The sequence below is a fragment of the Sapajus apella genome, unplaced genomic scaffold (genome assembly GCF_009761245.1).
Source record: "Sapajus apella isolate SASKATOON/1434 unplaced genomic scaffold, GSC_monkey_1.0 scaffold15, whole genome shotgun sequence".
NCBI lineage: Eukaryota > Metazoa > Chordata > Mammalia > Primates > Cebidae > Sapajus > Sapajus apella.
This window is the reverse complement of record NW_022436955.1, coordinates 10,229,305-10,244,115: the sequence shown is the minus strand read 5'-3', so window position 1 is coordinate 10,244,115 and position 14,811 is coordinate 10,229,305. Positions and strand designations below refer to the sequence as shown.

Genomic DNA, 14,811 nt, shown 5'->3' with positions numbered 1-14,811 from the left:
TTTGAGACAGAGTCTTGCTTTGTCCCCCAGGCTGGAGAGCAGTGGTGTGAACTTGGCTCACAACCTCCACCTCCCAGGTTCAAGCAATTCTCCTGCCTCAGCCTCCCCAGTAGCTGGGATTACAGGTGCCGCCACCACACCCAGCTAATTTTTGAATTTTTAGTAGAGACGGGGTTTCACCATGTTGGCCAGGCTGGTCTTGAACTCCTGACCTCAAGTGATCTGCCTGTCTCGGCCTCCCAAAGTGAGGGGATTACAAGGCGTAAGCCACCGCGCCTGGCCAATATAATTTTTCAAAAAATAAAGAAAAAGTAGGAACCTGGGCTCTGCCCACCAATGAACTGTGTAACCTTGGACAAACTACTTCCAGTTTGGAGCCTTAGTCTTCTCTGTAAAATAGCAATAACAGGGATACACGTTCTTGAAGCGCCTTTATCAGTGGCTAGAACATGGCAAGCTCTTGGTATTTGTGGTTGTGGAAGGGTTCAATATCAAAGCCGACAATTCTTAGAAAGTCAGCGTTTTACTTAGCTTAAAATTAGCCTTCACACTTGAATTGTAAATTTGTCCCTAATTAATGCCCTTCGGGGCAAAATCTGTGTTTAACCTTACTTGATGGCTAAACAGAGCTAGCAAAGCTTTTCAGCTGAGAGGAGGGGAACGTGTCGGTCGCCGAGGGCTCACTGCGCGCGGGCGTCCCTCCTGGGTCAGGCTGGCAGGGACAACCTGCAGCGGGACAGTCGCCGGCGGCGGTCTCGGTGCTAACCCGGACCTCTCACCCTGCCCCGCGCCACCCCTGGCCTAGGAACCGGTTTGCTGCAGGCGCCCAGCGTGGGAGCCCGGACGCTTACTCACCTCTCGTCTGCCCAACAGTCCGAGTCAGGCGCACCCGGCCACGCACCGTTCCCGGCACCAGGGTGGCGCAGCCCGTCTCGGTCTTCACGGGAAGCCCGTCACCCTATCCGTCGAGGACCCCACTTTCTCCAAAGGAGAACCTGAGGCAGCGCCTGGAAAAGCAGCTCCAAGCCCTCTAGGTCCACCTCGACTCTTCCCTCAGCCCCACGACCTCCCTGCCTGGACCCCGAGGCCCGCGTGCCGGGATCGCCAGCGCCCACCAGCGGCTCCGGTCCCGGCTAGCAGCACAGGTGGGGGCGGGGCCGGGGCGGGGCCTGAGGAACCGGCGCCCCGCCCCGCCCCGAGGCCCGCGGCGCCACCGCCTCCACCTCTCCCCCGCCGTGGAGCGCCTCGGAGCGGCGGGCTGCGGCCTGGCTCCGCCCCTCCCGGCCCGGCGCGCCGGCTCCCGCCTCCTTCCCTCTCCTTGCTCCCGCCTCCCTCCCTTTCCGCTGCCGAGGCGGCGGGAGCCGAACCCGAGCGGACCGAGCCGCGGCCGCAGCCGGGCGGCGGGCGACAGGCGGCGGCGGCGGAGGCGGACGGGCCGCGGGCGGTCAGTCAGGCGGCGGCGGCGGCGGCGGCGATGCGGCGGCCCCGCTGAACCCGCCCGCTCCTGGCTCCGGGAGCCGGCCGCGCGAGGCGGCCCGGGCCAGGCGGCAACATGCGGAGCGGCGAGGAGCTGGACGGCTTCGAGGGCGAGGCCTCGAGCACCTCCATGATCTCGGGCGCCAGCAGCCCGTACCAGCCCACCACCGAGCCGGTGAGCCAGCGCCGCGGACTGGCCGGCCTGCGCTGCGACCCCGACTACCTGCGCGGCGCGTTCGGCCGCCTCAAGGTCGCCCAAGTGGTAGGTGCCGGGCGGGGCCCCAGGTGCCCGAGGGCGGCCTAGCCGCACGCCTCCCTCCCCGCCCCGCTGCGGGGCCTCAGTCGCGTACCCGCTTGCCGGGGCCGGAGCCCGCTCCTCGCTCCCCCTCTCCCTCGCGGGGTCCCGGGGCCGCGCTGCAACCTCCTCTGGGGACTCCGCCCTCGGCCGGAGCCTGCTCTTCCCAGGCCGGCAGCCTCAGGTGTGCGCCTCCTACCTGAGCACCTGCCCTGGGGCCTACCTGTCCGCTCCGCCCGCGCTCCCGGGAGTTTGTGGCGTTACTGGGCTGGGTGGTGCTGGGAATCTTGCTGTCTCCTGGGTATGGCTGGTCTTAGCAACCTGTGGCAGGTTTCCCCGGCCGCAACCTCCAGACGGTGCTCGTCTGTTTCTACCTCCGGAGACGGAGGTCTCTGGCTTGGTTTCCCCTTGACGCCTAGCTGGGTGCCAGGCGTATGTGGTACACGCTTAGTAAGTATTTGTTGGGCGGAGGCAGGTATCCCTGATGCAGTGGGGGAGCCTAGATCAGCCCACAAAGTCTCTACGCTGCAGAGGTTTGAGTCCTTCTAACCGAGAAGACAGACTTGGCATCCCGGAGTCCACAGCCCGGCACGGTGGCTGGCACTGCCCAATGGGTACCCAGAGTTAAATCTGGGAGGGCAGCCAGTTTTGGAGGTAGCAGAAACAGAGAACTTTCTGTTGGACTTGTCTATAGTAGAGCTCGTTTCTCAGGGTCCTATGTTTTAGCTTCCAGGGTGTTCTGGGCAGGGGCCTCTCAGCTCTGTTCCTGCTTTGTGGTTTTGTAACACGCCTTTCCGGGCAGTTGCTCAGCTCTGTTGTGGTCCAGGGATGCTCCAATTCAGAAAAACCCGTGTGTGCCCCCCACATTCCCTGTCACAGGTAGGCCGTCTTCTGAGGCCACTGGTCTCCAAACTTTATAGCCTTCTTATAGCCAGAGAAGCTTTCCCTCTTTCTCATTAACCTGACGTGAGCTGCCACGTCCAGACTAGAGCTGTACTTTTCATCTAGAAGAACTTTTGGGCCTAGCTCCTAAAATCTTGCCTACCTCTGCTGTTTGCTAATCTCTAGAACTTAAACCCTGAGAGGTCATATGTGGGTGAGCAAAGGAAAGGAACCCACTTGAAGGGTATGGCAGGTGAGGGTACCCTTCAAAGGACCCACTTGAAGGGTAAGTTCTAACTATGGTTTTGAGAAAAATTTGACTTTTAAAAATCGGGAAGCTGAGGTGAGGGGATTGCTTGAGCCTAGGACTTCAAGGTCACAGGGAGCTATTATGGTGCCTGGGAGTATCCACTGTGCTCCAGCTTGGGCAACATAGGAAAAGCCCATGTCTAAAAATAAATTTAGTTTTTTTTTTTTTTTTTTCTCTTTACGGAGTTCACTCTTGTTGCCTAGGCTGGAGTGCAATGGTGTGATCTCGGCTCACTGCAATCTCCATCACCTGGGTTCAAGAGATTCTTCAGCCTCAGCCTCCCAAGTAGCTGGGATTATAGGCACCCACCACCATGCCTGGCTAATTTTTATATTTTTAGTAGAGACGGCGTTTTGTCACGTTGGCCAGGCTGGTCTCAAACTGCTGACCTCAGGTGATCCACCCACCTCAGCCTCCCAAAGTGCTGGGATTACAGGTGTGAGCCACTGAGCCCAGCCATAAATTTAGTTTTTGTAGATTTTTTTTTTTTTTTTTGAGTGGGTTTCTTGCTCTGGTGCCCTGGCTGCAGTGCAGTCGCACGATCTCGGATCACTGCAACCTTCACCTCCCAGGTTCAAGCGATTTTCCTGCCTTGGCCTCCCTACCAGGCCTTGCTAAGTTTTGTATTTTTTAGTAGAGATGGGGTTTCCCCACGCTGGCCAGGCTGGTCTTGAACTACTGACCTCAAGTGGTCTGCCCATCTTGGTCTCCCAAAGTGTTGGAATTACAGGTGTGAGCCACCCCGCTGGGCTGTAGACATTTTTGTGGTGTTTTTTATGGCCTATTGCAACCTGTAGATCTTTGCTATTCCAAGTTTGGCCCTTAGGCCAGCAGCATTGCCATCACCTAAGGGCTTATTAGAGATGCAGGATCAGTGGCCTTGCCCCAGAACTTCGGATTCACCTGCATTTAAATAAGATTCCCCAGGTGATCCACGTGTACATTAAAGTTTGAGACTTACCTTTCTATATTCTTTTAGTATTAAAAAAAAAAAACCTTGCAGCAGGCCGGGCGCGGTGGCTCACACCTGTAATCCCAGCACTTTGGGAGGCTGAGGCCTCCTGATCATTTGAGGTCAGGAGTTCAAGACTAGCCTGGCCAACATGGTCAAACCCCGTCTGTACAAAAATACAGAAAATTAGCCAGGCATAATGGCAGGTGCCTGTAATCCCAGCTACTCCTGAGACTGAGGCAGGGGAAGTGCTTGAACCCCAGAGGCGGAGGTTGCAGTGAGCTGAGATCGCACCATTGCACTCCATCCTGGGTGACAGAGCAAGACTCCATCTCAAAACAAAACAAACCTTGCACAGGCACTCGCAACCAGCTGTCAATAAATAGCCTTAAGGCTGCGATCTTTCTGTGAAATGAGCCTGCCAGTACAATACCTCCCTCAAAGGATTAAGAAAATGAAATAATATGTGTAAGTTAGTACCTATTGTATTAGACATCCAATTGATGTGCAGTAAATGTTAGCTGTCATAGTGCTAATTAACAATACCTGTCTCTAAAGAAACTTTGTGAAGATATCACTGAAAAATAATTATGTATTTGAATTAAAGATAGTTTACTTCCTTATGATTTAAGTTAAATTGATATTTTTAATGGAATGTGATTTGATAGTAAAGCTAATCTGAAATATTATGAAAAAATTAAACAGTGCAGTTGCATAGATTCTATCTTTTCTTTTTCTTTTTGAGACAAGGTTCTGCTCTGTGCTCAAGCTAGAGTGCAGTGGTGCAATCATAGTTTACTGTAGCCTTGACCTCCTGGGCTCAAGTAATCCTTTCACCTCATCTCCCAACTAGCTAGGATTACGGGTATGTGCCACTATGCCTAGCTAATTTTTAATTTTTTTGTAGAGACAGGGTCTCCCTATGTTGCCCAGGCTGGTTTCAAACTCCTGGGCTCAAGCACCCCTCCCTCTTTGGCCTTCCAAAGTGCTGAGATTACAGGCATGAGTAACTGACCTCAGTCTATATCTTTTCAAAATGAAACATGTACCTATCTCTTAGTTGGGGAGAACGTCTACTGTGGTTAAACAACTGATTTACATTATCATCTTCCTCCTTGTGTGAAGTCTTTTTTTTTTTTTTTTAAATGAATAAAGACAGAGTCTCATTATATATTGCCCAGGTTGGTTGCAAATTGGGATTACAGGTGTGAGCCACTGCACGTGGCCCACATCCCTTTCTTGAGCCCTTCCCATGCCTAGATGACTTTCGGACAACGTATTTGTTTAGGACTTTTTAATAACAAAAGATGGATAATAGGAATTTTTTTTTTTTTTTTTTTTTAAAAGACAAATTTTCGCTCTGTCACCCAGGCTGGAATGCAGTGGCATGATCATAGCTCACTGTAACCTTGAACTTCTGGGCTCAAGGCAGCCTTCTGCCTCAGCCTCCTGAGTAGCCAGTACTACAGGGATGCACCACCATGCCCTGCTAATTTTTTTGTAGAGATGAGGTCTTGCTATGTTGCCTCAAACAAGAGGCTAGTCTCGAACTCCTGGGCTCAAGCGATCCTACTGTTTTGGTCTCTCAACGTGCTGGGATTACAGGTATGAGCCACTGTGCCTGGCCTGGAAATGTTTAAATGCAAATTTTAGCTCTACTGATCTTGATGTCTCTTAATCCCATCACATCTGGGTTTCTCAGTTGTACAATATGGGTGGTAATGACTAATTGAGCATTTTAGGAATTGTAAGAGTTAAGAGGTTAATGTTTGATAGTTGCTTTCTTATGTAACTCAAAAACAGATGTGAGTATTTGCACTTCAGGGGTGGGTAATATGGCATATCTTTTCTTTGATGGAAACCTTGTTAGTTTTTTTTTTTAACCTCAAGCCAGTCAGCACAATCCCTGGCTGGTTACTGTTCTCTGGAGGATATGCAGGGGTGGGGCTTATAGAAATCATATACAACATAAAATAGCCACATTTGCAAAGCTGCAACTTTGATAAATGACTGGCTGTAGACATAGCACTGAGCTTATCAGCCCCAAATCCCCTCAGTTCTGTGGAGGGGCTGGTTCAACTGAGGCTCAGTTGGGTTCCTGGTTCTTAAGAGCTGGTCAAATGACCTGGCAGACACACAATGACCCTGGTCAAACTGTGAAGGGTTCTGCGTTTTGTTTACTACTGAAGATTCCTTTGTACTCCTGGCTCCCATTTATCCCTGAAGTCATGCATATACATGTGCATAATGTTAGATGAAGCAGTGGGTTTCTCTATATTGGATTCTCAGAGCCACCATTCTGTGGCTCCTTGTAAAACAGTCCCATTTTCCTTTAGGAGCTGTCTTCCTGATCAAGGACTTGGAATCAAATTAAATTCTAGCAGAAAAGCAAAGTTATAATTACTCTTAAGTTTTTTTGATAATTAAAAATAGTGGAATTATAAACCATGACTTCAAAAAAAGTTGTTAAGTATAGAGAGTATACATGTGTTTTACAAAACCACACAAAGACAGTTTAAGAAAAGGATACTACAGACCAATATTCCTCATGAACACAGACACAGAAATCCTCAACAAAATACTGTACAGAAAATAGAAGCCAGCATATTGTAGAAAGAATAATACACCAAACCAATTGTGATGTATTCCAGAAACAAAAGATCGGTGAAGTTTTTGAAAGTAAATGTTATAGATATACACCTAGAGGTGAGGATAGGGCTATATGTCAGGATGCTTCTCTCTTGGTAGAATGGATGTATACCTGCGTGCCTGGGAGAGAGCTCTTTCCAGCCTAAAGTTGTGCTGAACAGGCTTGAGCTGTACCACATATATGGCCTGCCCCATTAAGGACTGAGGTATGTATGGTTGATTTTTTTTTTTTTTTATTTCCCCACAGTACCCTTTCCTGAGCTATTGAAATAGCCTGAAAATACCAGCATGGGGTCTTCAACGTGTAGCTGCTATCACTGACTCTTATATCCTTATTTCTGGAAGTAACCCCAAATGCTTTTGCAGGACAACATGGGATTCCTTTGGAAAATAAAGTTACTTATTAGAGAATAGAGCAGAAGTGATCACAGATAATACATTTTCCCAGACAGTCTCAATTTCCTGTGCTCCCTCATCAGACCATATATAAGTATAATCCTAAATTTTAAATAATTATTTTACTTTATGAAGTATTCTAAGCATTGAAATTACAGCTATTCATGTAACAGCATCCATGTGCTCACACTATATCCTGATATTTTAGTTTGGAAAATAAGGTGATTCCTGGAGAACAGGTTGTGTGTGCAAGAGAAGTAACAAACAGGGCGAGATGAGATGGGATTTGGGTTCATTAGCAAGTTGGGACCTTAGGACTCCAGGAAGGAGGAAGGAGACAGACTGGGGGAAGTGGAGAGGAAGAGAGCAGGGAACTCCTGCTCAGAGGGATGGCTTCTGCCAATCAGCCGACTTAAACTTTGACCTCAGTTCGAAGTGGTCTAGGTCTCTAGAGCAGGGCTGCAGCAGGCTGGAGAGGAGACCAATGAATAGAAGGGCACATAGCTCAGAAAGTGACACCTCCTGGGGGAGGAGATATTGCTTGTTTAAGTATTTGGAAACTATCCTATTTTTAAGCAGTTTAACTTTTGATGGGGGAGGATTTTTGTGAAAAACTCTCTCTTAAAGCTGTGGGTGGGGAATTGTTCAGGATTCATTGCTGTGCCTCTTGTGTGTGGCCTTTTCTCCTGATGGGGGCTATCACTGGTTTTCAAAGTGGGCTCCTGGGATCCCTAGAGTTTATTAAGGTAGTAATGGGGGATTGAGAGTCAGAATGAGGGCCTGGGGAGTACGGTGGCTCACACCTGTAATCCCAGCACGTTGGGAGGCCGAGATGGGCAGATGACTTGAAGTCAGGAGTTAAAGACCAGCCTAGCCAACATGGTAAACCTAGTCTCTACTAAAAAATAAGAAAATTAGCCGGGTTTGGTGGTGGGTGCTTGTAATCCCAGATACTTGGGAGGCTGAGGCAGGAGAATTGCTTGAAGCCTGGTAGGTGAGGGTTGCAGTGAGCTGAGATCACGCCGCTGCTCTCCAGCCTAGGCGACAGAGGGAGACTCCATCTCAAAAACAAAACAAAAAGAGAACCTAGGTACTAATTATATTTCAAAAAGTCTATACTATAAACCACATTAAGCACAGTAAGGCAGATTTCTGCTTACATTAAGCAGAATAAGGTAAAATTTCTTACTTCTGGCTGGAATTTTATAAAACCGATTACTTCAGGTTGATCAGGAGCTTTCAGTAAGCTTTTGATTAATGTGCACCTGCCTTCATCTTTGCACTTAGGATTTATTCTCTCATCGCTCACCTCTTTCCTGAATATGCCTACCCACTATTTTTATTTTTTAAATTAGGCAGCCTCTTGCACCAGAATAGGCTCAAAGAGATTCCCCACTTGGCACTGTTCTTCTGGTTCCTGCTCCAAAGAGACCTTCCCTATACCCACCAACTAGAATAGGGTACTCCCTTACCCCACTTTGCCTTACTATTGACCCCTGTCACCCTGCTTGATTCTTCTCCATAGTGTTGACCATCCAGCTAGAAGGTCAGCTCCATGAGAGCAAAGACTTTGCTTTCCAGTTCTCTGCCGTGTCCTGTGTCTAAACCAGGGTCTGGCACACAGGCGTTGAGTAGACAGTTGAATGTACATATTTGTTTAGTAAAAGAAAAAAATGGGTTATTACTTAATGTAGTTTGTAAGGTCAAGTTTTTGAAAACATGGAATCCATGGGGAAATGTTGTATGTACCTATATTTATAATAAACTACTGGACCCTGAGGTAGAAAATATTGGAGAGAAAGTATGAAAATAAAATGCCATTGTAATTACTTTTTCTTTTTTTTTTTTGTTTTTGTTTTTGTTTTTGAGACGGAGTTTCACTCTTGTTACCCAGGCTGGAGTGCAATGGTGCAATCTTGGCTCACCGCAACCTCCGCGTCCTGGGTTCAGGCAATTCTTCTGCCTCAGCCTCCTGAGTAGCTGGGACTACAGGCACGCGCCACCATGCCCAGCTGATTTTTTGTATTTTTAGTAGAGACGGGGTTTCACCATGTTGACCAGGATGGTCTCAATCTCTTGACCTCGTGATCCACCCGCCTCGGCCTCCCAAACTACTGGGATTACACTTTTTCTCTTTTTAACTTTTAAGTTTTAAAAGAGTATCTACTGCTACTAGGAAACAGAAGCTTTTGCTTAGGAGAGAGATTTTTGTAAAAGTTGGGGAAACCATAAGAAGCTTTGCCAAGCTTTTTGCGTAGAAAAGTGTAAAATGAAAACCAGGATTCTGTAATTATTATTGAAGTTGTCTGTTTTCTGATTAACATGTTCAGAAAGACAAGAGGCTTATATCTGTCAAGCCAGTATCTTTCGAGAGACACTTACAGGCAAAGAGAAAGTCCCAGCTGGGATTGAAGCTATGGGTCATAGTGATTATTATTATAAAGCTTTCTGATTAAAAAAGAAAAGAATGACCATTCCATGAGGCCTGCAAAGGGAGGCTGGCGTTCTTCAGTGAAGGCTAGAGAGGGCTATAGGGAATACTGTTAAGCCAGAATTTTGTTGCTGACAATTTCAAATGAATGGTTAAGTTTGAGAATTAAATGAGTTAATAAACACTGAAAATATTCAGAGTTTAATCAAATGTGGATAGTTCTGGATGTTTTCTTTACTGCCACTGTGATTTGATGACTGGTGCAGTGGAAGCCTTCATTTTTGTGGTTTCCCGTTTATTCCAGCACCACTGTGAAAAACAGTTTAAGGCTAAAAGATTTTTGTACCAGTGGAAAAAAAGAAAAACAACCCAGAAACAATGGCTGTTTCAGGGGTAGTTGCTTCCTCAGCTTGTCTGCTTTCTTTCACCCATTTTCAGGCCAAGCCCTAGAAATGTGTATAACTTAAGAGCTGGCTAAATAACTTCAAAGTTAGATCAAGACCAGTAACTAGATGTTGATAAAAATGCTGTAATTCACCCCTTTAAAAAAATCCGTATTTTATATACATTTGAGTGCCTAGCGTGGGCCAGGTACTATTAGACAGACATAAATAAGACAAAAATCTTTGCCTCCAAGGAGCTCCCAGACCTCTTGGGAGTAAGGGTTTGGAGTGGGGCAGACAAAAATACACAAACCATTGGACCATCTAAGCTGTGATGGAGGCCTGGGGACAGTGGGCTTGGCAGGAAGCACTTGTGGCCATTTGGGAAAGGGGCATATTGCTGTAAGATGCTGAATGGCCAATGCCTGGAATAAGGTGGGTGTGCCTGTGGCAAAGGAATACCCCAGGTGCTGGGGTCCATCCCAGAAAAGGGTGGTAAGAGGTGAGTCAAGTGTCGTTCACCAGGCAAAGGTATGAAAGCGAAGGGCAAGTGATTTGACAGATGGGGTGGGATGAGGGGGACCCAGGCTGGGGAGAGCCTGGTTGGTTAGGCTGATGAATTTGGATTTTTCTAAAAGAGATGGGGAACAGTTATAACTGTGACCACTGAGCACTTGAAATGTGGCTGGTACGAATTGAGATATGCATAAATGCAAAATGCACCCTGGATTTTAAAGAGTTAATAGGAAAAAAAGCATGTAAACTGTCATGAATAATTTTGTACTCATTACATATTGAAGTCATATTTTTTTGTTAGTTTGTTTTTCCTTTATAGAGACAGGGTCTAGTCACTATGTTGCCCAGCCTGGCCTCAAACTCCTGGTCTCAAGTGATCCTCCTGCCTCGGCCTCCTAAAGTGCTAGGATTGCAGGGGTGTGCCACTGTGCCTGGTCAATATTTTGGATATATTGGATTAAATAAAATATACTATCCAAATTCCACTTTTTTACTTTTTAAAATGTGGCTATTAGAAAATTTTCAGTTGCATGTATGGCTTACATATTTCTGTTGGATACCCCTAGGTTAGAGGATGTCAAAGCAGTGGCTTTGAGAAGGATGAGATTATCGCAGCAGGGCCTGGTAAGAGACTTTGAGTAAATCCAGTGAGAAAAGAAGGCCTCACTAACTGGTCTTTTGGCAGCGGAGATGGAAAGGATTTAACTAAATTGGAGAGCAGTAAGAGGTGGAGGTGGCAATTACATTTTTAAATTATCTTTGAGATGGAGTCTTACTCTGTCACCCAGGCTGGAGTGCAGTGACATGATTTCAGCTCACTGCAACCTCTATGTCCCAGGTTCAAGCAATTCTCCTGCTTCAGCCTCCCAAGTAACTGGGACTACAGGCGCACACCACCACATCCAGCTAATTTTTGTATTTTTAGTGGAGATGGGGTTTCACCATGTTGGTCAGGTTGGTCTCGAACTCCTAACCTCACGCGAACCACCTGCCTTGGCCTCCCAAACTGCTGGGATTACAGGTGTGAGCTATCATGCCCAGCCTCATCAGTACCATCTTACAGTGACTTGGTCCGTTTCTTTTTCCCCTCTGCTGGCTCTGCTCCTGGGGGGTCTCCAGCCTCAAGAAAATCCTTTTTGTGGCCGGGCGCGGTGGCTCAAGCCTGTAATCCCAGCACTTTGGGAGGCCGAGGCGGGTGGATCACGAGGTCAAGAGATCGAGACCATCCTGGTCAACATGGTGAAACCCCGTCTCTACTACAAATACAAAAATTCAGCTGGGCATGGTGGCATGTGCCTGTAATCCCAGCTACTCAGGAGGCTGAGGCAGGAGAATTGCCTGAACCCAGGAGGCGGAGGTTGCGGTGAGCCGAGATCGCGCCATTGCACTCCAGCCTGGGTAACGAGAGCGAAACTCCGTCTCCAAAAAAAAAAAAAAAAAAAAGAAAATCCTTTTTGTATAATTCAGGGGTCACATCTCTCAGAGTCAGGGGAGCAGGGGGGCCGTCAACTCTTCTTTCTCCTTGGATTATTGATAAAATTTAAGAATTGCTAAAATCAGAACCAGTAAAAGTGATGAGGAAGCTGGAGACTGTCATTTCCCATGGAGCGTGAGGTAAAGAGGTGAAAATTGAGACCTGATTGTCCTCCTTCTTGCCAGCAGACTTCAAAGTGTTTGGAATTGGTTGAATTATTGACTTGGAATCTTTTTCTTTACTTCTTAGAACAGCTAATACAGAGTTATTGGCACCTTTTCTGGACTTTAATTTGTTTGCAGATATTAAAGGATCTTTTTTTTTTTTTTGAGATGGAGTCTCGCTCTGTCACCCAGGCTAGAGTACAGTGGCATGATCTTGACTTACTGCAACCTCTGTCTCCTGGGCTCAAGCGATCCTCCTGCCTCTGCCCTCCAAGTAGCAGGGACCACAGGCATGCACCACCATGTCTGGCTAATTTTTATACATTTTATAGAGATGGGGTTTTGCTGTGTTGCCCAGGCTGGTCTTGAACTCCTGGACTCAAGCGATCCATCCACCTCAGCCTCCCAAAGTGCTAGGATTACAGGTGTGAGCCACTGTGCCTGTACAAAGAATAATTTTTAAAAGATAAAATCATGACTCATACAAATGTAAAGTATTTTATTAATTAATGAGGAAACCATAGGACGTTACAACCTGCTCAAAGGAAAATTCAAAAAGCAGTTACATCCCATGTGTACACACATGTTCCATGAAATCAATTTCAAATACATGCAACTCTGGCTTGGAGGGGAATCAATTGTCTCTCTACCAGACAGAATTAATTTGCCTGTTTATAGATGAGGATCATTTGCATTGCTGTCAGTTATATACAGTTTAACAGAGTTACAGATAGCTCAAGGACAATGAAAGGTGCAATTCCATAGGAGCAGATAACTTGGAAAGTTATATTCTAACAAGGCTTAGTTTTCCATTGAAGATACTTGATATTTTTGGTTCATTTCAAAAGCAATCACATTTATCTGGAAATGGGGACTATATGGTGAGGGGGGCTGGGTGGGCTGGATTTTTTATCCAACTCATTATGTTAGAACTTCCCAATTTCATTTGTCCCTTTCTCTCCCTTTCCTCTGTTCCTCTAGCCTGAAAGGGGAGCCCTGGATCTCCAGGTTGCTGGAGGAGCATTCTTTATGGCTTTCTGTTCCCTTCTCTGGATTTTTGTTTTTCTCTTTCTCCCTGATGGCTTTGCTTTTCGTTTCTTTTGTTTTTAGACATGGGGCCTCACTGTGTTACCCAAGCTAGAGTACAGTGGTGTGATTATAGCTCACTGCGGCCTTGAACTCCTGGGTTTAAGTGATCCTCCTGCCTCAGTTTCCTCAGTAGCTGGTATTATAGGCACATGCCACCACACCTGACCCTGGTCACTTTTCTTCACAAAAATAGATCTTGAGGCTGGATGCAGTGGCTTATACCTATAATCCCAGCACTTTGGGAGGCTGAGGTGGGTGCATCACCTGAGGTCAGGAGTTTGAGACCAGCCTGGCTAACATGATGAAACCCAGTCTCCAAATACAAAACTTAGCAGGGCATTGTGGCACACGCCTGTAGTCCCAGCTACTCAGGAAGCTGAGGCAGGAGAATTGCTTGAACCCGGGAGGTGGGGGTTGCAGTGAGCCGAGATTGTGCCATTGCACTCTAGCCTGGGTGACAGAGTGAGACTTTGTCTCAAAAAAAAAAAAAAAAAAAAAAGATTTTAAAGATCTTGATTACCTGCACTTAGGACCATACCCTTTAGACCTCAGTTTGGCCTTTAAGGACCTGAGTCAGGCTGGAATGATTAGGAGTAGGAGTACAGATAAGACTACCTGTCAGCATAGGGTTGGTATGAGGTTGAATGCAAAGTGCCTAGCATGGTGCCCTGCTGTGGGAAACATTTGATGAGGGTCATTATTGTTAGAATGTCCATGGGTGCTTCATCTAGCCAGGTTCTGGTCCAGTGACTTTCCCATTCAGATTCTCTCCACGTAAATCTGCTAGCTTCAGCCTGGCTGGAAGCTCTTGTTCTCCACAATAACACGCTGTTGCTGCAAGGCTGCTGCTGCCCTTTGCCCAGCCTACAGATGCCCCAGAAGTCATTGGGCCAAGGCAAGGCAGGGCCTCATGTCCCTTTCCCTGCTTCCATGCCCCTACCTGTCTTCCTCTGGTCCTGCCATGCCTGGCCTCACTGGTTTTTTTTTTCTTTTCTTTTTTATATGTTTTTGAGACAGGGTGTTGTTCTGTTGCCCAGGCTGGAGTACAGTGGGATGATCATGGCTCACTGCAGCCTCAACTTCCTGGTCCCAAGTGGTCCTATACCCTTAGCCTTTGGAATAGCTGGGATTACAGGTGCGCCACCATGCCTGGCTAATTTTGTTTTTTTGTAGAGATGGGGTCTTAACGTGTTGCCTCATCTGCTCTTGAACTGCGGGGCTCAAGCCATCATCCTGCCCTGTCCCCCAAAGTACTGGGATTACTGTCGAGAGCCACCACGCCTGGCTGTCACTGATTTTTCTCTGCTCTGATTGGTGCCCTGTGATGAAGCACTGTCTTACATTATATATGTCCATCACTCTCTGGACACTGGCTTTCTGAACAGATTTGAAAAGTAAGGAATACTTACATTCTACTGTGGTAAGTTTATAAACATATGCATGGCAGAGGTGCAGTTTTTTTCTATAAAGTGTTCACAGTGGTGAGCACTTGGTAAGCGTTTGTTGGCTCATCCGAGTTCAGTTTGATGGTGTTGGGAAGTTTGGAACAAGTCGCAAATCAAGGAAGAAAAACAGCTAATTCATGTTGAAGGTGAATGCTTGGTATAAATAAATAGCGGAGGGTCAAGGTGGCTCAAAACAGGCAGAAACTCAAGAGTTTTAGACTCTAAGGGATCGTGAAGCTATTGTGCACCTCCATTGTTTTATAGTAGAGGAATCTGACCCCAGAGAAGCTGGGACTTGCCTGTGGCTGTTTCGTTGGTTGGTGGCCCTGGGATCTGAGCCTCAGGGTCC

At 47.1% G+C, this 14,811-nt stretch overlaps 1 protein-coding gene across 3 annotated transcripts in view; it reads left to right on the top strand.

Annotated features, from left to right (window-relative positions):
• Positions 1-1,360: 1,360 nt before the first annotated feature.
• The window catches only part of CMTM4 (CKLF like MARVEL transmembrane domain containing 4), a 72,738-nt gene continuing 59,287 nt past the window's right edge, over positions 1,361-14,811 (top strand). Inside the window, exon 1 of one of the 3 annotated variants that reach the window (XM_032284129.1) lies at positions 1,361-1,738. In XM_032284129.1, the coding sequence (XP_032140020.1) occupies positions 1,553-1,738 (186 nt within the window). In that variant the 5' untranslated portion in view covers positions 1,361-1,552. The remainder of the gene's footprint in view (positions 1,739-14,811) is intronic. The other 2 variants (XM_032284130.1, XM_032284131.1) reach the window with 2 other exon arrangements.